At 36.6% G+C, this 25,624-nt stretch overlaps 2 protein-coding genes and 1 long non-coding RNA gene across 3 annotated transcripts; 1 reads left to right on the top strand and 2 right to left on the bottom strand.

Annotated features, from left to right (window-relative positions):
- Positions 1 to 1,663: 1,663 nt before the first annotated feature.
- Positions 1,664 to 15,443, bottom strand: ckap2l (cytoskeleton associated protein 2-like). The gene is made up of 9 exons (XM_044331138.1): positions 15,245 to 15,443; positions 13,192 to 13,258; positions 13,041 to 13,098; positions 11,639 to 12,930; positions 8,932 to 9,127; positions 7,928 to 8,086; positions 4,284 to 4,344; positions 3,216 to 3,387; positions 1,664 to 2,233 (listed from the first exon to the last, which is right to left on the bottom strand). The coding sequence occupies exons 1-9, from the start codon at positions 15,282 to 15,284 to the stop codon at positions 1,918 to 1,920; spliced, it is 2,361 nt and encodes a 786-aa protein (XP_044187073.1). The 5' UTR covers positions 15,285 to 15,443; the 3' UTR covers positions 1,664 to 1,917.
- Positions 14,711 to 16,926, top strand: LOC122966814. Its single transcript, XR_006398470.1, has 3 exons — positions 14,711 to 14,840; positions 16,469 to 16,581; positions 16,824 to 16,926. It is a non-coding gene; the product is annotated as an uncharacterized LOC122966814 (long non-coding RNA).
- Positions 16,927 to 20,512: 3,586 nt separating this feature from the next.
- LOC122971140 (interleukin-1 beta-like) lies at positions 20,513 to 22,918 on the bottom strand. The gene is made up of 5 exons (XM_044337675.1): positions 22,817 to 22,918; positions 22,032 to 22,273; positions 21,642 to 21,806; positions 21,351 to 21,484; positions 20,513 to 21,126 (listed from the first exon to the last, which is right to left on the bottom strand). The coding sequence occupies exons 2-5, from the start codon at positions 22,249 to 22,251 to the stop codon at positions 20,905 to 20,907; spliced, it is 741 nt and encodes a 246-aa protein (XP_044193610.1). The 5' UTR covers positions 22,252 to 22,273; positions 22,817 to 22,918; the 3' UTR covers positions 20,513 to 20,904.
- Positions 22,919 to 25,624: the final 2,706 nt, after the last annotated feature.

Genomic DNA, 25,624 nt, shown 5'->3' on the forward strand with positions numbered 1-25,624 from the left:
CAAACAAAAATTCATGGACGCACATCGCCAAGGCAACGACCAAAAGAGAAATATGGCGGAATCCAGAGCGATGCTTCAGCCGTAGAGCTTTTCACACATTAATCACGAGCAGAAAAAATATTTTCTCACATGTAATCACAACAGTCCATCCACATCCTCCACCTCTTTCTGGCCTCACCACTTCTTGCGCAATCTGCACTCAGCCTCCCTGTCTGCTAAACAGTACATCTGTCAGCTGCAGCTCCTTGGGAACTGAGAGGACAGCGGCCAGGCTATTGTATTGTATTGTATTTATTGATTCACTGATACGGTTAACAGGCTGAAAACACATACGTATACAGCAGGATATTTGTGTGATTTAAACAGCTGCCTGCTCAGATTACGCTTCACTAAACACAACAGAAACAAACTTGGAGTGTAAAAAAAAAAGCAGTGGGTCTCCATGAGACTGACTGAGATTCAGTGTGGATTGATACATTTAACAAAATGACATCTATTCAGTGAGAAAACTATATATGAAACTATATATTCTATATGAATTGGCCACAGCCTCTCTCTCTCTCCAGTTCCCCAGCCCTCTCCCATCATATTACAGGTGCTGGAGACACCTGTGTCCTCACACAGATAGCTGCTCTGATGACCTCCCCATCCTGTGCATGAGCACAAACACCCCCTGCTGATTGGTTGGAGTGAATTCATTGAATTTCACAAAAAGTGTGTTGGATTACAATCACTACCTTTATCTTTAATACATAAATAGTCAACATAATTCTATTTATATATACTTTCATTCATCCATAGCGTAACTTGCTGCAGTGAAATAAATAAATGTGTCAACCTCATCCATCAAAAGTCAGCAAATGAATAAGTAAATAAATGAATATATGAATAAATACGTAATTACACAAATGTGCAATTATATATAATATTGATTCAATTGAATAAGTAAATACACAAATAAATTTAACATTTATGTATTTAATGTCTCATTTGTGATTTATTTATGGTGGCAATTAAGTATTAAATTATATAAGTATTTATTCATTTATTTAAGCATTTAATTATATAACTATTTACATATTTAAATATGCAGTTTTGGCCCTTAAATCCTTCCATATGAAGGAAGCTGATATTTGGCATTATCAGTCCAGCTTTTTATGCGAACTGAAAATGTTGAGACACTACCTGCATGTGATTGAAATCAATTCAGTCAAGATTGTCATCGCTATTATCATTTCTCAGTCACTCGTCTGTCACTTGCACAGCCCTGCAGATCATTTACAGGTGTGACGAAACCCTTCCTGAATTTCATGTCAGGACATAAAACTCCATTTCCATTTAATTCTTACAGAAAGCCCTGCCCTTTTTGTAGCACGCCTTTGAAATTCTATTGCATAAGAAGTCTTCTTTTCCCCAAATGCATAGAAATGCTTGCATCATTCTGAGTGAGAATTGGTTGCTAACCAATTCTCACTCAGAATGATGCAAGCTAAATGTAAAAAGCCAATGAATTACTACCAACTCAAACAGGTGCAGGCTCTGGCTTTTCAAGGGTGTGAGTATCCATGGACTGATGTTAGCTGTTGTGTAGGGCACTAAAAGTGTCCACATGCCATATATGGATTAATAAAGCGTAAAATATATACTGTATACACTGTACATGTATAGGTTTTTTTTTAAAAAGGCCTTTTATTTTACAATACTATATACAGGACATTACTTGCAGTGACCTTTACAAAACAGTTCATTGCCTAAAAACAGTCAGGTTCAGTTTTTACAAGGATAAAAGTCAACAAACTCAACAGTTATAAATCCAATAACACCAAAATATGCACATTTTTCTCCCTGTCATGTGAACAATGAAAAATGTATGAATTTTTTCCCTCAATTACAAACTGGTGGAGGTGAGGTAAGCACCTAAGGACTACCATCTTCATCGTAGAAAAGCTTGACCAACACCTTGTCATTAAGTGCTTCGTTCTGCCTGTAGACGTACATCGGTGTGTCGTTAGCGGACGGGCTGGTTTCCCCATCCTTCTGCTCTTCACTTTTATCTTTATCCTCCTCGGCAATTAGGTCATTGTAGGAGGCCACACAGAGATCGTGGTCCTGGAGGGACGTAGGGTATTGGAGTGAGGCTCTCTCAATTCGCACTGAGCGTCTCACTGGGGTGAAGAAGCGCAACTCCTGGCCATTTATCCGTGCTGGTTCTCTCTGTTGGTGTGCAGGGCCACTGCAGGAAGGAGCGAAAGACAAAAATTCCTAATTTCAGTGGTGGAAGAAGTACTCAGATCCTTTACTTAAGTAAAGGTACCAATACAACAATGTAAAAATACTCCATTACAAGTAAAAGTCCTGCATAAAAATCCTACTGAAGTAAAAGTACATAAGTATTATCAGCTAAATGTAGTTAAAGTATTGCAGTAAAAGTAGTGGTTTGGTTCCTCTGACTGATATATTATTATATATGACATCATTAGATTATTAATACTGAAGCATCAGTGTTAGAGCAGCATGTTACTGTTGCAGCTGCTGGAGGTGGAGCTAGTTTCAACTACTTCATATACAGTTAGCTAGTTTAGTCCAGTGATTCACAACTTAGGGGTCAGGCCCCTCCAAAGGGTCACTAGATAAATCTGAGGCGTTGTGAGATGATTAATGGGAGAGGAAAGAACAAAAAACAAAGTTCCGATACATAAATCTGTCTTCAGTGTTTGGACTTTTTCTCTAATCTTTGATTTTCGGTGAAATATTGGATCATTTGACCATTTATTGAAATGAAAACATGTGAGAAGTTTAAAGGGAAAAATCACTATTTGGCAGAGCTGTTAACAACTCAGACATCTGAAATGTGACCCCGACTACACACTGCTTTTTGTAAGACTTCAAAAGCCAAAAAAGGTTGGAAACCACTGGTTTCATCTTAAACAATGTGTTGTATTTTAGAAGCTTGTAATATTATCCATTGTGTCAAATCTTCATCTGAAGAAACTAAAGCTGTCAAATAAATGTAGTGGAGTAGAAAGTATAAAGTAGCATCAAATGGAAATACTCGAAATTCTACTCAAGAACACTACTAGGGTAAATGTACTTATTTAGTTTATTTATTTATCAGTATTTTAACTACTCCACTCAACTAACAACAAACTGACTGTTAAGACAAGTGAAATGATTAGTTGCTGGAAGTTGAATCAGTCAGACAGACACACACGTACCCAGGAGTTGCTGTAATCTTGAATTTTACAACAGATGAGTCTCCTTTCTCTCCGCAGATCAAGGCTCTGACAGGTTTAGGAGTCATCATTGGGTCGTTGCTACTCTCAGGAGTGTTTTCCACCGTTCCTGGAATTTCGTCCTCCTCTTTCTCTTTCTCTTTCTCTTCGGATGCTGAAAATTAGTTACAGTCATTTAAAAACCTAATCCCTGTAAGAATTTGCATTTTATTTATATTTCACTTTTCTAATTACAAAATAAATGTAATATTAAAGCTGTATTAATTGATTTTTTTTGTCCAAAGAGCTGTGAACACAACACTGACAAATATCGTCTCGCAACGTAAACATGGCAGATGTGACAAATCTAGCAGATACGGAGCAACATTAGCATTTATTTGGAGTCGTGTTCATGTTCAAGAAAAACGTCAAGTTTTTAAGCTTCTAACGCTTTACTTTGTTCAACAACAAGTCCCCAACTTTGTCTGTCTGCCAACAATGAGTTAGAGGATGCAAAAATGCTGATTATTGCAGCTTTAAACTGAGGGGGGGGGGGGGGGGGGGGGGGGCAGAACGTCACAAATAAAATTAGAAAAACAGCACAAGAACAAAGACAAATCTACAATACATGAAATAAATACACTAAAAAACTAAGCTAAGACAGCTAATAGGCGTGTTGATTCAAATATAGTCAGTTTTGAAGAATGTTTGAGGTGCTGAATTGTATTATGTTATACAGAGAGGTGTTTCTAATATCTACTTTACCCTAATGGATATAAACACTTATGTATGTGTTTTGTGTTAATGTTTTGTATGCTTGACTATTGGCTGCCATTACTATCAAATTACAGCAACCATATAACTTCACTATCAAAAAAATCAAGATAAATGTAACAACTTCTGGCATCTACATTGACAATGATAAATCATCTACTTACAGTACCAATATAAATAAATGATTTCAACATACCGAGGCTGTCACAAACACAGATATCTGAGCGATGTGAGCACTGTAATACAGTAAGTTCATGCTGTGAGTAATCTTAATGGCAAGGCGCGAAGATCAAATACCTTGGATCTCATCCTTTTTCTTCAGAATCTCAAACACCACAGTCCGCAGCTCGTCCACCGGCTTAAATAAAGAACATAAACAACATAAACATACATAACAATGAGTGTGGCAGGGAATTTGTGGCAACATTGATGTAGATACATTACAATTTGTTGTTCTGAACAGACATATGATGAGTCTGACTACAAGATAAATGGCGAGCGTCAGCTTGGGCAACGATTATTTTCATTATCGATCAATCTGTTGGTTACTTTCTTGATTAATTCATTAATCGTTTAGTCTACTAAATGTCCGACAATAAAAATAGAAAAATAACTAAAAAGAAAAAAAAGCCTGTTACAATAGCTGTGGCTGGGATTGCATAATGAGGCAGTGATTGTACCATATTAAATAACAACACATACTTGTGAGACTAGAGTTACGGTTTAAATCTTGAGGATATTTCCTGTTATGATGACTGGATATTGCACATCTTCTGACATCAGAGGTATCTGCGTTGACAAGTTGACAAGTCTGAGCCCCATTTAACGGCTGACTAATATATTTATTGGGCTCCAGTTTGAACAGCCAAATTCTCTGCTGGCAGTGATAGTGAATACTCAACTCTCAGGCACTGGGAGAAGCAAAACACCAGTATTTGTTTTGAAGTCGGTCAAGTCTTTTTTGGATTCTGTCGCTTACAATTACAAAGCAAATGTTTCAATAACAAAAGTGAGAATTTGTATATGACTGGCAGTTTAATTCAAAAAAGTGCTGATATGAGTTAATAATAATACTGGCCAAAATAACATTGTGACAGCAATACAATTAGAGCTGCAACTATTAATCAATTAGTTGCCAACTATTAAATTAATCATCAACTATTTTGATGACTTGAAGAATTTCAAATTCTCTAAAATGTGAATATTATCCAGTTTCTTTAGTCGTCTATGACAGTAAACTGAATATCTTGAGAACTAACTGTGAACTAATCAACAGATTAACCAATAATGAAAATAATTGTTTGTTGTAGCCCTAAATATTAACTGTCTGTATCATAACATTTGGAGTGGTCAATATTGACAAAATCGAAATATATGATTTTATATTGAGTTATTGATGTATACATAAACACATTGTAATATAGCAAAAATATCAAGAAAATCAAGTGTGAAAGTGTTGAAATAATTTTTTGGCTAATCCAGGGAATCCTAATCCTTTACTGAGAAGTAAAGGTTCTTCATCACATTAATGCAAAAATCCTGTAAATTCAATATTACCATGAAGCAGTCCTGCTCAGTGATTTGTAACATTACAAACAATGGCCTAATAACCTCCATCCTAACCAGAATTATTAAAGAGTAGATATCAGTGCTCGACATTAAGGCTTGTCTGCTCGTCCAGGACAAGTGGATTTTCTTAATAGGACAAGTGGAAGAGAAATTTACCCACCGGACAAGTTAAAAGTCATATAAAAAAAAACAAACGTGTCTTCATGTTATATGCAGGGTTTCCCCAACCACTGCCTGCCTAACCCTAACCCTCCTGAAAGAAACAAATAAAAACAAATGTAACTAATACTAGCAGTTCTGTTTGAACACTGTATCCTCGTCTGAGACACAGAGACGAAGGTTACTGTTAACCAACAAACCACCACCGGCTCCTGCTACACAGGTGTTTAAAACAAACAAACTCCCCCGTGCTGAAGCAAGTGGGCAGACTGGAGCCGCTTTTATGAGACGGACGAATGAATCAGAGGATCATATACTACATATCAACTGTGCAGCATGAAATAATAATGTCAGAGAAAAGACATTAAAACTGACATTAGTGTTGTTTTTACCGTCCAGCTCATCAGGTAACAGTAATGTTACCTCATCAGGTAACAGTAATGTTACCTGATGAGGCACTGGGAGATAGTTTGGATAGTTTGACTGCTGATGCATTCACACCATGTGTCATTTGTCCACATTTACTATAATTAACACCATACAAGTTAAAGTTCTGCGCCATGCTCTGTCATATTTTTAAAAAGGAATGTTTTTTTTTATATTTTCACAGTGAGTGAAGGAATCAGGAGAGAGGAGACAGAAATGAGGAAGCAGGATGTAACGTTAATGGTGTTGAAAGAAAAAAAACAAGGATTAAGTAAACACCTGATTCAAAAAAAGAAGAAGGTGCAACTGATTCAAGATTTAAAGGAGGAAAGAGAAACACATAGAAGCAACCCAGGCGTCAGGTGATGGAGAGACGGGAACACATTTAAAGCAGGAGGCAGAAACAACTGGTACGGTCTGACTTATACCTGTATGTAGATGAATTACTATTCTGGTAAATATTTTTAAAAACATAATCTGTTATCCAAATGTAAACTAAAGGACTAACCAACAAACAAAAGTCAAAGCACGACATTAAAACCTGCTGTAAAAGGATTTACAGATATTTTAATACAGATACTAACACTACACAACAAGTCTATCAACATGTTTTCTCACGCAGTTAGAAAGTTGTTGACCTCAGTAAATGTTGTACAGACAGCACAGTGTCAGTTATTACGAAACACAAAATGCTGATTCATCATTCATCTGACTGATTCATCTATGAGTCAAACTGTTATCTTGACTTGGCTTCTAGTTTGACCTAATTAATTCCCCATAAATCAGTGTGAAAACTGATTGATTGGTCCATCTATCATCTATAAGGCCTACGTTTATTTATGTGTTAATAAGTATTGTTAATATTTTTTAAAAATTAGGTAAATATTGTTAATATTTATTTACCTCATTTTTAGTGCGCTTTCTTTCATTTCAGCTCAGTGTAAAGAAATAAACCACGTGACACGCCCACTCCATGACAAAACTAATAGTTTCAGGGGGCCTTCTACCCCCCCCCCCCCCCCCCCCCCCCTGAAGAAATCCCTAAGGAAAACACTGTCAATCATCATTATTAAACGTCAGAAGGATGATCAATGATTAATCTATAGAGCTCATATTGAAACAGACTTTACAAAGTGCTTCACAATTCAGGATCAAATGAAAAGATCATTAACAGAAAAGTTATAGCTTTAATAAAATTAATAAATTCAATCATTTATATGTTGACACTGTTTGGATGCTTTTAATTTACTTGCCTCAAAAAGTTAATGTCAAGCCCTGGAAATCATAGCCTGGCCAGTTAAAAGTTTTGAGGCTAATAGATATTTGAGAGTTAACAAGACTGCAGACTTTTTTTTTAATAAGAATCCCCCAAATTTGTTGAGACTTAGTTATGCACTGAACAGGACATTTAACATTTGACAAATAATCTTGTCAGCGCTCTCTAGAGGACAAACTATGTAATGGCATCCCTGTTTCTCAATGACCTCAAACCTATCATGGCTGAAATTTTATTTTACTTATCAACTGATATATATGCAATACTGATATACTGTCTGTGCTGTATACTGGTTAATAAATGTCTCATGGTGTATTGTGTGTTGTTATATTGCTGGACCCTATAGAACAGTAAATTGTTGGATTAAATAACCCAATGGATGTCCTGTTTTTGGCTAATCTAGTGAATTGAAGTATTGTGTCACACTAATGCAAATGAAAACCCGAATTAAGTAGTGTACAAAAACTTTACCCAAAATATCTCTGATGTTTGAATATCATTGATGTCTTACCTCCAACACTACACGAACAGCTTCTTCAAACATGGGCAGGACATCCAGGTTACCCTCTCGCTCCATCAGGCGGGCCTGACACATCCAGTATTTGGCAAACTTGTGGGACACTGGTGGCAGCCGTGAGAGAACCTCTTTCACCTGGTCTGGGGGGCAATCCTGTACATGCAAGGAACGCTCACATCAAACTCATTCACTGAAAGTAAGGGCATCAGTATGCTCCAAACCAAAGTGCTTGGTGGATTAGTTTGTAATGTGAACGCTGTATTTCGGCTGTTTAAGATGAAATAGTTGCTGCCGTGATAACGTTCCACAGTTGTAAAATCCTTGTCCGCGAGTACTACAAATTGCTGTGTGGTGTTTTGGTGTCTGATAAGCCTTTTAATCACATTAATCTGTGGCTCCAACTGAAAGTCATGCAACATTTTTCATTGTCTCATCGGTATTTAAACAACATGCCCCCACGCATTGCAATGCAGCCCCTTGCGTTGTTTTAATGCATGGCAGCTTTTGCTCTGAATGTAGTCTAATGGTGCAGAGACAGACTCTGGCGGGAACACATCAGGATGCTCCGGTCAGCTGCTTTCCATGGAAAACGAATGGGATCCATCAACTTGTGTTAACAGATTTGGTGTCTGCATTTTAATTTCCAACAATCATGCCCACTTCACGCTGCCATTGACTAGGAATGCAAATATATTTGTCATATTTCATATGAACAAAAGTGCAACACTATGAACACCTTCAAGGAGAGATTGTCTAAAAGGTGTGCACTGCTATCCCCATATGTAAACAATAATTGCAACTCATAACTCTCTATGAAAGTAGGTACCACTATTAAGTTTGGTGACTCAGAACAGGTTTATATAGAACCATCAAACAATGTCAATGCTTATGTGCACCCTACAAAATATGTCCACCACATAACTTTCAGTAAGATGCAACATCCAGTGGGAGATTAGAGAGGCTGAAACAAGAGAAAAACATAATAAAACAACACTTACCTCACCCAGCAATTTTAAGCAGTCAGCCAGGGATCGATCCACTGCATAGATAAGGGAGTGGGCCTCATCCTCCTCCTTCATGTTTACCCAGAAAGGATGAGGCAAGGACACAGTGTGCCTGACCAGAGGTTTAGCTGGCATTGGAGGACGCTTGTAGGAAATGCCTTTGGCTTCTCGCCATGCCTGTAGTTTACTCCTTGACACCAAATAACAGAACAGAGAATACAATTCAAAACTTAATGCTTTATAGTACTTTTTAAAATTTTAGTTTTAATTGGACATACAGCAAAGAGAAACAGGAAATACCTAGTTGTTTTGGACAAGCGAGCCCTGGTTTCTACTTGATAATTAAAAAGGGACAGACCAACTTCTTGGAAATCATTTTGTTAAACCAACCATTGCACATTCTGGTGGAATTTAAATCTCAAAGGCTGAGTATACTTCTGTCTGTTTGTCTTACTTTTGTGTTTTGTTTTTTCAAATAACTAGTCCATTTGTCACTGTTCATTTCTGTGTGATAAGCTTCCACAACACTGTCCACATGATCCATCGACCATATGTGCTGTAAATCTCCATCAATTATCTACAATGGTGATGCAGAAATAAATGGTTTGTGACTCCTCTAATAACGAGCATCTCCCGATACCAATTTCCAATCTGCAATTTAGATCTTCCGACAGCTGCACAGCAACAACGTCATAAAAGCCAATCCAACTGAGACATGTTTGAATCTTTGTTTATATCTTTTTTATAACTTCATGGGAAAAATTACAGCACTTGTTGGAAAACAAGTTGCTTTCCACCCAATACTGATTTGTTTTTTCATTTTTATTTTTTCTAATCTAATGATACAATAAACTGTACATTTCAAGTCTCTGACTTCCTCAAGACATTTTCAGCTGGGAATGAGTCTCCACTATTTGTCTCAAACCTTGGCATCGAGTGTGTCAGAGGACAAATAATCTTCGATTCCTAAGAAGAAGAGAGAGACTTGCCTAGATTCCAAAGTCGGTGAGAACAGACTCCTGGCTTGCAGAACTGACTTTCATAACCCTCCCAAGAGAGCATTTCTGACCAAACAACCAAAAAGTTACGGCATAAAACTGATCCTGAGGCTATGGAGAAAAACCAAACAACTTTATCGTACCAGACCCACATTCCTGAGGACTTTTTGTGAAGCCTCCCTGCAAATCTTAGCCAAACCTAAATTTCATGTAGATTAAATGTCTAATCATTAGCAAGTTATTTAATGTTATTTGTCATGTAAATACAAGAAGAACGGTATAACTTTCATAGTTGTGTGACTATCTACTAAGGATATATTAAACTTCTTACTTTATTACCTTTTTACTACATTTAACATTACTGCCCTTTAGAGTTAAATTCCCTTATGTTAAGAGTTAATGAATGTTCAGTAACTATGCAATGTTATTTCAAAATCACCTAAGTGTTTAACTTCTCATCTACCAACCTCATAGACAATCATATTTTAGTAATTAAATTAGATAAGTAGTTGTATTGAAAGAGTGACTTTTCTGTAGTAATAGAAATGTAAAGATATAATGTTTGAAGGATTTCAGGTTGAAGTTTTCTTCTATTATTAAACAATAGTCATATTGAATGTTTTTTATCTTATGATGTAAGAGTTGTGTTGAATTTATATTTGAATATGTTTCTGAGGGTTTAATCTAATCACATAAGTGTTCACTTTAGTCAGATGTGGATAAGCACGTTAGATAGGAAGTCACCTTGAATTCTTGAAATTACGAAAGTAATGAAATAACTACATTGAATTTATATCTGTTTCTGCAGGTTGTGTTTAACCTCACAGAATTGCTGCTTTAACTCTTGTTAAAATTTATTAAAGGCCTTCTTATTCTTTTTTGTGTTATTCTATGTGGATCATGTATTCTTCAGGCATTTAACTATATAATAAATGTCTGTCTTAATCAAGAAGTTGTTTGCACTCTTCTGAATAATGGTAAGACAATGGTCAATGACTTGGACAAGAACTTATGATTATGAGACTGATTAATTGGTATAATTGAGTACTAGCATTAGTGTTACCTCCCGACACTAACAAGGCTAAATCCATGGGGGTTGGTGCCCACAATAACAAGGTAATTATTCATTAATAAAGTATTTATACTCCTATAAATGCTTCGTCAGATTCCTGGTCAAACTGAAGCAGAATTTATCACTTTTGATAACGATACTGAAACACAGGTATCATATTGGCACCAATATAGTAAAATTCAAATATATAACAAAGGCCTGGGTATGGATCCAGCAGTTTGGCGACTGTAGTTACCAAACACAACCCAAGGAAGACAATACAATATGTCGAGTAGGGCTGGGCAATACTATTTAAATCATTATCATGATAATTAGGATACATTTTCTGACATATTAACATATATTTCAACAAATATATCACAATGTGTCTATGCTCTTAAAATAACAAAAATAATCAAACCGATGTTTAAAGCAACTGACCATGTTATACTGTTATGTATCACATCAGACCAAAGTCTTTGTTGCTCGGCCCTGACACTAACTTTCCTTGTCAGTAAAGTGCAAAAGTCACAAACCAAACCTTAACCCACCATCAATGAATGCTGGAAATTCAATGAATCAATGGTGACATATTATGGTTTCATGCTATACAATTATCAGTAGCTGTACTGTTCTTAAATATACTACTTACATTCTCTCCTCCTGGGCAGCGGTCAGTTTCTTTCCCTCCGTCTGGGGAATGACCCTGACTGGGACCTTTGGTGTCTTCATGTCTGTGTTCTTGCCTGAATAGCTGGTGGTCCTGGCAGGCCGTGGCACTGTCTGTGACATTACTGGAGCACTTGTTCTTTTTGCACCTGTCTGTAGCGGAGGGGCTTTTGCTGAACTGCATCCCTTCTTGTTTTCTGTCTTTTCACATATCTTGGTTTTCCCTCCCAGCTCAGCCACAGTAGCCCGCGTAACTCCACTGACCGCCCTGAAACTGCACCTGCTCTCTGGCCCCGAGGTGGTTCGGGGGGCAACTTTGCATGGTTGGCCATTTTTCTCCCCTTCAGCCTGAGACCTCTGCTTTGTGGATCTGTGTGTGGGCTGCCCAGCTGATTCAATCGTTTTTGGCACTCCTACTCTTCCCTCTGGCTTGACAAGTGCTGCTCTGCACTTGGAGGAGGTGGATGTTGATTTCACTCCACTTAATTGTTGACTCTTACAAGATGGCTGAGAATGTTTACCCAAAAGTGGTTTGGAATTAGACTTTTTCTGATCTTGAGTTTTAATCACAGCTCTTGCATTGAGAGAAACAGTGGTTCTCTCATGAGCAGAGTTCTTTAGAGCAGCACGAGGAAAAGTTTTCCTCTGAACCACGGAAGAACTCTTGGAAACAGAAAGTGATGATGAGGTTCTGGGCCGCACCTTGTTGGCAACAGAAGTATTAATGCTCACAGTGTTATCAGTTGCTGTGGCAGAGGTGCGTGTTAAGTTTGATTCTGTATTCCTTGGCTGGATCACAGCAGGAACAAGTCCTGTTCTTGTTTTGACAATGGGGCCGAGACTTATCCTGGTGTTGACTGATGTCATTGGACCTGACCTGGTAACATTTGAGATACTTTTTTTGATTCTGCTATTGGATTTTGCTACAGCTATACAAGAGGCATTGGAAGAGGCTTTGGCTGAAGATTGCATTCCTGTTTTTGGCTGCTTTTTTAGATGGCTGGCTACATACAGGTTAGATTTGGAAGACACACTGTATGTATTTGTAAACACTCGATTTTGATTAAGTTTTGGCTGTACTGGGCCACTGGTTGCAGATGAACGATTGGCATTCTGCTGTGCAGTCAGGCTGCTGCTTTTTACAATAACTTTGTTAAAAACACCAAATCCTCTTTTAGCTTGATGTTCAGTGGATTGAGGAGCCAGAGTATGAGCTTTTCTGGCTTCATATCTCAGACTGTCAGCTGGAGGATTGTTCTCTTTCCCCTTGACAATCTGTGAAAACAAACAGGGGGAAAACAAGGTGGAGATGTGGTGTGAATTCTGGTATTTCCCTGACAAGATGTGTATACACACTATATAGACTGTATATCCTGTACACCCACCTTTAGTGCAGACATCACAGGTTTCTTAACCTGGCAGTTGTCACAGCTGTTGACACTCCTAAAAGGAGTAAAGTATTTTACCAATGATGTGATAAACAACATTTAGTCAAACATTATGTGTGAGTTATCATGCAGAGAGTTTATTTCTTACTTGGGGTTGGACACTTTCAGCTTTGCCTTTGCTGCCAAGTATTCCATCAACTTCTGCCTACGCAGCTCTGTGACCGAAAGTAACATAAGAATTTAGCACTGGCTCCAAGACTGACTCTCCATTACACTTAACTATAATTGATTATTACAGCATTTTTATTACAACCAACACTTAAAGGACAAGTTCACATTTTTTCAAGTCTTAAAACAGTCAGGTGCCCAAATTAACATTGAAATAGGTTTTTCTTGCCATAATTGTTCTTCCTGTTCATTTTGGCTATTATAAGATCCCTTAATAGGACACTTAGGATGTAAGTGATGGAGGCCACAAATCCATAAGCCTCCTGTGCAAAAAAGTATTTAAACGTTTATCTGAAGCTAATATAAAGCTTAATAGCAAGTTTGAACAGGAGGAATGATTACAGTGAAGAAAACCTACAGTTCAGTTCCTCTTATTGAATGAGGCAGACAAAACTGACACCTTAACTGATAAAATAAGACCTCTTAACTAATGCAGGTGACTACATACGATAAATGTATGAATAACTGATAAAAACTTCATAGACATTTACTGCCACCTGGATGCAGTCCAGTGATACATTTCTATACCTGTGAAAAATCTAAATTTGGAAAAGAGACTGCATACTATAGCTGAAATTTTTAATCGGTTAATTGATTTATTGATTGACAGACAATTAATCTATAAATAATTTTGATCACTGATAAGTTTTCTTTTAACAGAAACCTTTAAACTAAAGCAAAATTTCCACTGGTTCAAGCTTCTGCAATAATAAATATCTGCTACTTTTATTTTTATCTTTATTATTTACTAAGTTTTATTTATTCAGGAAATCTCATTGAGATCAAGATCCCTTTTGCACGACAGACCTGAGAACAAGTAACATATCCACAGGATCACAATAAAATGCTTCATTCACGTCACAATTATCATACACACTCGCAGACACACTACTTTAAAAAAAAAAAAAAAAAAATCACAAACATTGTGAAGAATTATCACCTAGTAAAACTTTACCTAAAACTTCGTCCCTCAGAGGAACAAGTGTTTCTAATTTTAGTCTTACTTTTGTCTAATTAAAATAGCCTATTTAATATCTTTGAGTTTAAATATATTTTTTTAATGTAAGAAATCACCTTGGGCTCTGTAAACCTTTCTGGCAGTTTGAAGAGAAAACAATTAATATATAAAATAACTGGCAGAAAAATCTATTATGAGGATTATTGTTATTTGCAACCCAATTAGCACTTGTCTCGTTCGTTTGGCCACAATATCTGGCTCTGTCCAGCACTGTTCTTTATTTATATGGCAAGCCTACAGTCTTGGCAAATTATGTTGAATATTCAATCTGTTTTACGCCTGAATTCATGTTCAACTAACCATTATTTTCATTATCGATCAGTCAATCAATCAGTTATTTTCTCGATTAATCACCGTTTCCCAAAGCCCAAGATGTAACCTAAAATGTTATTTTGTCCAAACCAACAGTCCACAACCCAAAGACATCCTAAAAACAGTCAAAACAATTAATCGATTATAAATATAATTCATCCTCTGTCCACTGCAGCTGCAAATTGGCAGTCCAGCTTTCAACTCTGATGAACCACTTCTACCGTCACCAAACACGCTGGGTTTGTAATGTTTATTAATAATATAACGTTATCATTAAGAATGATGAAACAGCTTATAGAAATGGCAGCCGAAACCAAGTATGGTAGTGTTTATCCCCCTCCAGAGTTGATCTTTCTTAGAAGTCCATTACTGGTAACGTATGTCAACGTTAAACATCAGAGATTCAACAATAATAAGGATGCAAGCTAAAGCATCTTCACGGTGGTCTGTCTGACACAAAGTACGCTACTAAATCAGTACTATAACGTTGATTCCCCGTTATATGGTTAGAAATGAAAACGTTTCAGTTTCCTCAGATTTGACGTTACCAATTTGTAACGGTCGCTATGGAGCGTTAGCTAGCTAGGCAAACAATGGTAGCTAACGGTAACTTAGCTCGTTTTAAGCAACTTAACAAGCTAACCTTTTCTGGGAAGTATCGGTACGGTCTCTTCTTCCTCCATATCTATCAGAATTGAATTTCTTCTCTCGCCTTTGTCCAGATAACTTATAAAAACGCCTCGATAGACTGATTCCGGCAATTTACGGTACGTTAAACTATATTACAACAACAGAACTCGCGCATGCGGTTTGAAATTGCCGGGAGTGAACGCCTTCTCTGCTCTGATTGGACAATTTGAAATTTCCAACCCAACACGCATGCGCGAAAACCTTGCGCTGATTGGAGCAGTTTGTAAACAAAAAGTATGTACAGGTTGTATGCTAGCCAATAATACTAATGCTGATGTACTGAGCTCCGTTACAACTCTCTACCCTCTTTTTTTCTCTTCTTTTGTTTTTATTGAATGTGAAAAGCTTATAGCACAATCCTTTTACCCAATATTTTTTTATTTTATTATGTCATAATTGAATTAACTGGCACTGTACTTTCCTCTTTTTGTTCTCCATACTTTTTTATATGTTACTGTGTTTTTTTAAATTGGCTGTTTTCAATAAAGTTGAGATGAGAAAATGTAGGCAATTTGATGTAGGTTTGTTCAGCATACAAGTGCTAAAGTATATCAGATATATATACATTCTATCATCTTTCCATGTTCCATTGCTCTGAAGCATTTTGTAACTACTGTTTTGAAAAGTGCTACACAAATCAAATTATAATTATCATTACATGGTCACTGATGCATTGGTAAATGAATACAAGGTTAATTATGACTACCAGCTGTTAATCAGGGAAAAATTCTGTCACAGTTTTCAGAAATATTGATTGATATTGTGTGATATTCATTGTGTGTTTACTTTGATACTTGCTTCGATACAGAAGTATCAAAAGTAAGAGCACTCATAGCCACTTTCAGAGTGCTATATTATTGTCAGTTATATACCAAATCATTATACTAAATGCATCCACATGTAGGCAGCATTTTAGTATTATAGCTAGTTGGATGATCATAAATTTTGTATTCTGCCAAGTAACTACATCTGTCAAGTAAATGTAGTGGAGTAATAAGGACAATATTTCCTGTGTTTTAGACAAGCCCTGGGCCAAAATTTAGTCTTGAGAGCTTTATTATTTTGGTTTGTATTGTGCTTTCATCATGCATATTCCCTAATATTGTGTTTAATCAAATAACTTCCTGTCACTTGTTGCGTCCTGTTTTATTTTGGTGTTTCCTGTTGACTCCTCTAGGTTGATCATCTGCTTGGCAGGCACTTGAGCTCACTAGTGGGTCTATACAGGCCGGGCCTTTGTTCAGCTCTCTCTCTCTTCACCCTGCTGTAGCAGCACCTTTGTGGTGCTAGGTACCTGGTTTTCAGTTGTACATTCATTCATTTAATTAAATTGACATGCAGTAAACTTCTCTTCTGGTATTGTGTTCTGTTGGAGCGATTCATTGTTTTTGTAATATTTAGTAATTGAACATTTATTTATTTATTTTGTTGTTTTTTTTTCTTTTGAAGTATATGGCTAAATTAATTTGATTATAACATTTACATTATTATTTTTGTTAATTTGATTACTTGTTAATGCTTTTGTCTTGAAGGTACTGGGCAGCTTGGGCACACAAGGTGAATCTACATATATCAGTAGGCCGGTATAGGACCAGCAGCCACCAGGAAGGGTTTATGGTTTTATCAGGGCAAGAGAGGCTGCAGACACCATTGTTGTTTGTCTGTTTGCTTGCTGAAATGGTAAAATAAACCACGCAAAACATCATGCTTGCCTAGACAATGGGCTTATTCTCCCTGCATAAGATCCATTTCTTATGTGTCTCAGTGGCCGTTAGATTTTGAGTTTGTTTTATTTCTTTATTTTTTATTATTTAGTTGAGGATAAATTGCTACTCTCTGTTGTTATTGTTATGATTGTTATTATTCTGTCACAAGTTAAATAGCTCCTTTAAAGCGCACATTTTTATGGGTGGACTTTGTGGAAGTTTGGATTGTGTTTTTGGAGAGCCAGTGGCCTATGGATCTCACCCAAAATCACTAAACGGTATCGGTATGTGGCAAATATTTACTTTAGTCTTCTTGGGGATATAATTTATTTAGTGGAATGTTTTAGTCATTGTTTCACTTGCTGAATATTGGCAGTTTTAAAAGTTTGTTGGACCTCACTGGAGATATTCATCTGTTCATAAAATCTGATACCTATGCAACAAATGTTTCCCTGTATTTACCGAGTACTGCAAATGGAGAGTGGAAATTAAATGAGACATAAAAGTGTTTGAGACAAAGGAGACAATGTCCGACATCGCATCAAAAGCCAAGAGTGATGCCCTGTCTGTGCCCTCTGTAAAATGGACCATCAAGTTTACTATGAAAGGCTTGGCATTTTATGTAAAAACGTGCCAAGAAAAGAAGTTTTTGAAATGCAAACAAGCCAAGAGGAACATGGAACAAGTGCGTGTCTTGATGGAATACAAATACACTGACAATGTGAAATCAGTACAATCTCAGTTGGGTAAATTCATTTATATGTATTATGAGGAAGTTAATGACATACATGAATCAATCTTAAATCTGAATTTGCCAGAGGATGATGTTGAAAGGCAAAACATCAGACCAGTAATAAGTAAAAACCCAAGCACAAATGACACAAGTGGTTCATGATGCTCAACAAACAGGATGTGAATACTATCTGAACCTTGCATGTAATGATAACACCTGGAATGATACTGTGAACATCATGCAGTAACAGAATGACATCACTGCATTGTTGGTTCAGCAAAATTTATCACCCTCCTTAGTTTCCCTCCTTAGTTTCAATCCATCATTAGAACTTTTGAAAACTGTGTAGAAGAGCAACTTGTGATTATGTAATCACATTCTTGGAACATTACACCAGGGGTCAGCCAAGAGACCTTTTGAAGAGTTGTCAGCATCTATCCCCTGGTCAGGGATACTAGAGACCTAAATCCCTTCTCGCTGAACATTTTGGCAATGAGTACAAAATTGCTTCTGCTTACATGGAAAAATTCTTAACTGGCCCCTCATTAAAGCAGAGGATGCTAAAGCACTGCAATTATCTTCTCTGTTCCTTTGAGGTTGCTCCAATTTAACACAGCAATCATGATGAGGGAATTGGAAATGCCACCCTACGTCAGAAACATTGGGATAAAACTTCATTAAAAGCTAAGGGATAAGTGGAGAAATGTTGCATATGATCTGCAGGAACAAAGGGGATGCAGAGCGGTGTTCACTGACCTTGTGACCTTTGTTGAGTCAAGTCAAGTCAAAATGGCCTCTGACCCGCTTTTTGGTAATATTCAGGATTTACAATCTACCAGCCACAGTAAAGCCTCCAATGCTACTCACACAAAGAAAAAGAGAAATGGAAACCATTAGTTTCACTAGAAACCACTAACCACTAGTATCACTGCAATCAAAGAAAGAAATAAAATCTACACAGACAATAGGATCGAATCCTCTTCTGCCCAAAGCAACCTAAAATACTGTTTATTTTGCCAACAAAACAGTCACTCTTAAGTTGAAGATGCAACAGGACAAGATAAATTTCATAAAGGAAAATGGAATTTGTTTTGGTTGCTCAAAGGTTGGTCACACAAGCAAAGACTGTAGGAGTCATTTGGATTGTAGTGGGTGTCACCAGAAGCATCCATCAGTCATTCACACTGAGGAAAAGGACATAAGTACATCAAATTAGCACAGGAATCTGTGAGGCCTCCACTGAGTCTTTCACCTGGACAGTCTGAGACATGTGGTCACATAGGGGCTGGTGACAAGGACAATGCTGTCTTCTCCATTGTTGAACTTCAGGTTAAAAGCCAGATGAGTATAAAAGTTGTGTAGACATATGCATTTTTTTTATCCTGGAAGCTCAGGGACATTCTGCACTGTCAATTTGGCAAAGAGACTTGGCTTGAGAGGCAAAACAGCCAACATTTTTTTGAGAACGATGCTTCAGAAGAAGATTGTGGGCACCATTGTACTTTGGAAATGTCTGGCATGGATATGAATGATTTTACTGAGTTGCCTAATATTTTAACTCAAAGGACTATGCCAGTGTCAAGATTGAACATCACAAGGCATGACGATGTTGCAAAAAGGACTTACCTGAGGAACATAAAGCAACATAAAGAGAAACATAAAGATTAATAGCCAAGGTAAAGGACCATATGCAGTCCAAACAAGAATCGGCTGGGTAATTCATGGACCACTTCGTGATGGGACAGCAATAGAGTCAAGACTGGCTGCTCTGTTGTTACAACCAATCATATTTCTATGAAATGTCTGGAAGAGATGCTCATCAAACAATATAATCATGATTTTAATGAAAATATATCAGAGGAGCACTTGGAAATGTTGAGAGATGACATTAAATTTATGAAGACTGTGAGCAGTACAGCAGAACTGAAAAATGGCCATTATTGCATTGACTTACCTTTCAGAGAAGAAGACCCGGTCTTACCAAATAATTGCTGTGTGGCAGAACAGCCGCTCCAAGGCCTGAAGAGGAAATTTGATAGGACTGTCAAGTATAAGGAGAAGTACTTCATTTCTCAGTGATATGTTGGTCCAAGGCTATGGTGAAATAGTATCCACCTATCAGCTGGAACAAGATGGTGGAAAAGTATGGTACATCCCTCATCATGTAGTATATAACCCCAGCAAGAGAGGCTGCAGACACCATTGTTGTTTGTCTGTTTGCTTGCTGAAATGATAAAATAAACCGCACAAAACATCATGGTTGCCTGAACAATGGACATATTTTCCCTGTGTAAGATTCATTCCTTAGGTGCCTCAGTAGCTGTTTGATTTTGAGTTGCAGATAGATAGGAACTGGGTTAGTTCTAGAGTAGAGGTTAGACATTCCAAAATCTTGTCTTAAAAGCAGCATGTGGCTGTGTAGTTAAGATATTTTGGGTTTAGTGTTGAACATTCAAAGTAAATCTGTTTCACTTGTTCAATGCTTTTGTAAAATTTAGGAATACTGTTCGGACCATAACTAAGCCGCCATTGGTAATCTTCTGTGTGCACTGGAAATAATAAGAGTTGGAGGAGATTACTACAGACTCAAAAATCATCTTAAGAATGCTGTCTTAAGAACAGCTAATGTCTGTTGTGATACGTCTGTGGTCATATATCCCTGTTTGAGTTGTGACCAAATCCTGAGAGAGCATATTAAACACCTGGATACACAAATTTGATTAAATTAATAGAATTTATTGAAGATTCTCTGCACATCATTTGAATAATTATTTATAACATGTTAAATAGTTTTGTAAATAGATAAATAAATATTATAAAAATATATAAATAAATAAATGCATTAACAGTATGATGGCATTCAGCATATTAAATACACACTCACACAGCGTAAGGATGTCACCTTGTGGTGAAACTTGACAATGTCAATACACTTAGTATTTCACTTTCTGTACTTAGTACATACAGTGAATGGACAGTCTGTAAAACCTACAGGAGTCTTTTTAGCAAACAGTGGCAATACTTTTTAAAATCACGACTTTGTTGATGATTGTTTGAATTAAAATAGCTGAATCATAGTATATATGTTCAATACAAAAATGTTATGTTAAAAAGGGACCAGATTTGCCCCCCAGATGCAGATCCACTCTCCACTTTGTGTATAATTGGGAGCTTTTAACTCTGACGTTGGATGTTGAAGGTTCGGTAGCGGTTGGCGGTCGCCTGGCACATTTCCAATGGCTTGTTGTCTTGCCCTGCAGTGCTGATGTACCAGTCAGGAAAACGGGCAGACATGAGGGTGCTAATATTCTTCCCAGTGTCCTGTTTGTAGAAGAGAAACCGTACTTTGTCGCTCTCCGAGCTGATACTCGTCAGGCTGTTTTTGTCGTCCACTCGCTGAGGTGAGAAAAGATAAATGTCAGAAAGTTTGACCATCATACTGGAAAAAATTAGTGGCTCAAATCACATGTAAATTTATTTATAAATGTGCAGTGTCCCTTTCAGATGATGATCATTCGGTCACTGTTACAGCTTTGAGAAATGTGGCGCATGCGATAGAGACTACTGTACAGTACTTCAAAGTGTGTTGTCTTTTTTGTGAGATTTATTAAGAGTTTTACCTCCAGATGCAGGGTTGGCTCATCACCATCCTTGTGACACGACAGGTAGAAATCTGTGTCCTTGATGCCTAGAGCCACAGGTCTGGCCACAGTGATAGGTGCAGGGTGCACATACGTCGACATGTTCAAGTGAACTGAGGATTGAACAGAGGATACAGGTTCATTAAAAGCAATATCAGATATCATCCAATCAGGAATGACAGTCTGTTACAGTTGTGATGAAGTCTGCTTGGAGAGGCTGCAGGCACAGTCAGATCCTAACCATCAGATCTAACTGTCACACGCAATTACCTTTGCGGTTTTCACTGCCTCCCTGCAGCATCACAGCTTGGAGCTCCATGGTGTCCTGAAAGAAAACCAAGCTCCTCTTCTGGCTGTCAGTCACACTGCACGGGTGCACGCCCGTACTGCAGAACTCAACTGGTGGAGCTGACTCACTCTCGAACACAATTTGCTCTGAGGGGAAAAGAGGCCAACAACAAACTTTAAACTCAGCACTCATTTTTGTTTTTAAATTTTCAGTTTCAATCAGCTTTTTTGGAAATTATAAGCAGGTTCATGCAATGACCACTGCAAATAATTTTATAACTCAATTCAGGTATGTTATGTTAACCGCCTAAACAGTTCAGTAAGTCTTTTTCATGCAATAGTGTTGAAATAAGTTGTAATTTGTGCAATTACCCTCTACAATGCTGTCCAGCAAGATGTTGAGCAGGTTTTCATCTCTGAACTCGGTGCTCAGCACTGACTCTGACGTGCTGGCCTTTATCTTCTCTACAGCGATGATGAGGTTGGCTACGCGTTTCATTGTCAGTGGATGATGGGAAATCTCCAAGTCCAGTCCCTTGGTTATCTTGTGGCTCCACATCTCGCTCACGTTGCATCTCATTTCAGATTCCATCTTTTTGTGAATTTAGGAAGATCTGCAGGAAGACAAAGAAATTTCCAGTGTCCATGAATCATTTAACATTTAGGAAAATATAGCAGAAGTTTTATTTCTGCCTTTTTACTAGCATGCCACTATATTTTTATGTAAATAATAATTGTTTCCTCTCTGGTGTAAAGGTTACAGTACATCAATGTCTGTTGTTGCAGTGATTTATCACTACTGCATCAACACTTGACTACAAGAAGCTTATACAGTAATACTGTGATGCATTTATCACTTGGAAATTAATTTTATGTCATTTGATATAATTTAAAAAATCAGTTTTAAAAAATCATTTGTAAGCTGTAGAAAGATCTACAGCTTACAAATGTTGGACGACTTTGGAAACGCAGCATGGTGTAGAATAACTGACATTTTTAGATATAATACAAAGATTTTCATATGACAGCAACAGAATGAATCCTCTATCAGCGTATAATGCCACAACGGGCATCTGAGTGTGTTAAAGAAACTGTAATTTCCTCCATATTAAGACTGTCAAAATCAAAAATAACAATGACAAGAAAAGTCAATTTACCTGTTCAAGTCAGTAGAAAAGAAGTTCTGTTAGTTTGGTTGGTTATCCCAGCAGTTGTTCTGTCACTATTGTACTGTCTACTTGCTCTGACTTGTAGAGCTTTTATACACACTTGCCATTCGTCAAAGGAATTTTCCTTCCAAAAAAAGGAAGTGGGACGGCCTTCATTGTTACGCTCACAATACGTTGTGACGAAATCCTGTACTTACACAATGCCACCATGCACAGGCTCAGGTACACTGAAATTCAAGTTAATATCAGTGTTAAATATACTGTTTAGGAACGAGATTTGATATATACTATGCAAATCATTTCATGCATTGGTTATACATGTATTGTCTTCTAAAGAATATTTTTATTTTGGAATCATGAAAAACACAATTACACAACATTACATAAGAAACATAACATTTAAGATACATTTCATAAAGGACAATATTATCAGTAGTGTTTCTATCCACTACCCTAAAAAATACATTTTCTTGCTGACATTGTGCACAACAGCAACAACAACAATAATAATAGCCTTCCTAAGGACACGCGTGTTAAAATGTCAAAGAGCTTGACCTCACTTACTCCAATAATTTTACTTGACTAAACAGGCAGAAGTTTCCATTCCACACCATAATGCAAACAGATTCAATAAAAAAGCAGTTATCTGTCATCATGGAGCGACAAATATTAAAAGAAAATAAAGTTGTTGTTTGCTTTCCTATAAGCAAATTGAAATCACACAAGTAGGCAATTTCAAATATCTCAAAACAATTATAGACAGAAAACTATGTTTGGAATCTAATGTTTAGAGGCTTGTACTTTATAACAGTTGAACAAAGTTCACGAAGACAGTTCCTGCTCCTGTTTGAGGCTGAAAACCATTGCAAATTTCACAATGTGCTGATTCGATGGCCACACTCTGGCCATCGATCAATGTTTTGGGAGACAGGCTTATTCGCTTTGTGGTGGAGAGCTGAGATCACTTTAATGTGTTTTTTGTGAATATGAAGCTACAGCCAGCAGCTGATTAGTTTAGCTTAGCACTAAACTAAGACTGGAAACAAAGGCAACAAAATCCAGCTCAAACTCCAATGAGTTAAAAAGTCTGCTATCCAGCTAATCAGATTTCAGTCAAAGATTATAAAAAGAAGAATGTAATGTAGCAAAAAGATGTGGCTGGGTAGTTTTAAGCTGTATGGGAAAAGTTTGGCATTTGCCACAGTCTAAGATGTTTAAACAGTGTACAGGAAGCATCCTTCCAACTCCACCAACTCTGTATTTTAACTGCAAAAGATCTAATAATAATAATAACAATAATAATAATAATAATAATAATAATAATAATAATAATAATAATAATAATAATAATAATAATAATAATAATAATAATAATAATAATAATAATATCTTGAAGGACCATTGAGTTTCAGAGAAATACACACAAATGGGTGGATGCTCATTAAATGAAATCATATGAAAGTGTGATTTCATAAGCTTCTCACGTCTTTAGCAAAACATTTCTGGGCTTTGCAGCTCTTTTGAAGTGAAAAGAAATTCCATCCACTATAGTAGACTTGCTTGTTGTTTAGAGTTACACAACAAGGGCAATCTAGTATTTCACCACTTCCCTATATAGTGTAATGGCGGGGTAAGTCATCTGTACTTTCAGGTTGTATCGCTATGACTGGGAGATCAGGCAGATCATTCACATCATAAGGAGGGAGACAATGTGCAATAATACATACTGTTGATGCTATTTACAGTATATTATAAACATAGTGGACTTTATGTAAAAAGCAAAAACAAAAAACAACAACAAAAAAACCCACTATTGCCATAACAAAAAAAGAATGTATTTGCAACTTATACAATCATTACAGAAATCAAAGAGCAATACCAAAACATTTTCCTTCCAAACTGTGAAATTAGGAATTAATTTCAGTCTGCAATCAATAACAGAGAAACGTGTGAATTATTTATTTATTTTTTTTAAAAGGCAATTACTCAATTATCAAATCTGAAAACATAAATATTTCTTCTGTCTGAAAAAGTATTGTTTTTGACATCAAGCAACAATTTTACAATATTCAGTATCAATATCCATCTATTATTTCCAATATCGTACTATGCAAATGTGTCGTTCAGATCATACATTTTTATATTTTTTCAGTAAATTCTTCACTAGCTGTTCCATGAATTCACCCCTTTACAATAATTTCTTACATTACTCCTTACAATATGTTTATAAACCTGCAAATTCCTCTCAAATCAAATCGACTTTGTCTCACTTTAAACTACTTTTGGACGCTTTCAGGTAATAATTTCTTTTTAACTCTTTACATGATTTTGAACCACGAAATTTTATAGAGTCTTTAATTTAATTTAGTTTAATTTAATTTAATTTAATTTGTTGATATAGTTTTGTTAACAATTCTATTGGCTCTCTTTTGAAGTATTAACTTCAAAAGAGAGTATTTTGTATTTGTTTTATATGTATTTCCTGACACTTTCACACAATAAGTTATTTATAGAACTCCATGGAGGTGGTATAAGGTATATTATGAAACTTGATTTAGAAAATCCCTTGTTTTGCAATTGACTTGAAATGTTTGCTTTGATGTCATTTATATGCGCTTTCATGCGTAATTTACTATCTATTATCACACCCAGAAATTTAACTTTAGACGTACTTTCAATTTCAACATCATTGATCATGAGTTTGCTCTGTGAATTTGCTACCAAAGATTATAAATTCCATCTAGCTAAATGCTTTAGAAATTTCAATTCCTTTTCCATTCTAACCACAAGTCATTT

The sequence above is a fragment of the Thunnus albacares genome, chromosome 2, assembly GCF_914725855.1.
Source record: "Thunnus albacares chromosome 2, fThuAlb1.1, whole genome shotgun sequence".
Lineage (NCBI taxonomy): Eukaryota > Metazoa > Chordata > Actinopteri > Scombriformes > Scombridae > Thunnus > Thunnus albacares.

Excerpts from the sequence above, each read along its gene's own strand:
- ckap2l (XM_044331138.1), bottom strand. The coding sequence starts at position 15,284 with ATGGAGGAAGAAGAGACCGTACCGATACTTCCCAGAAAAG. Across the intron at positions 8,087-8,931 it reads GCTTAAAATTGCTGGGTGAG|GATTGCCCCCCAGACCAGGT; the intron begins GTAAGTGTTGTT and ends TTGCATGTACAG. Across the intron at positions 2,234-3,215 it reads AAGATTACAGCAACTCCTGG|TGGCCCTGCACACCAACAGA; the intron begins GTACGTGTGTGT and ends TCCTTCCTGCAG.
- LOC122971140 (XM_044337675.1), bottom strand. The coding sequence starts at position 22,251 with ATGGAATCTGAAATGAGATGCAACGTGAGCGAGATGTGGAGCCACAAG. Across the intron at positions 21,807-22,031 it reads GCTGGACAGCATTGTAGAGG|AGCAAATTGTGTTCGAGAGT; the intron begins GTAATTGCACAA and ends TTTTCCCCTCAG. Across the intron at positions 21,485-21,641 it reads AGGCAGTGAAAACCGCAAAG|TTCACTTGAACATGTCGACG; the intron begins GTAATTGCGTGT and ends TTCAATCCTCAG.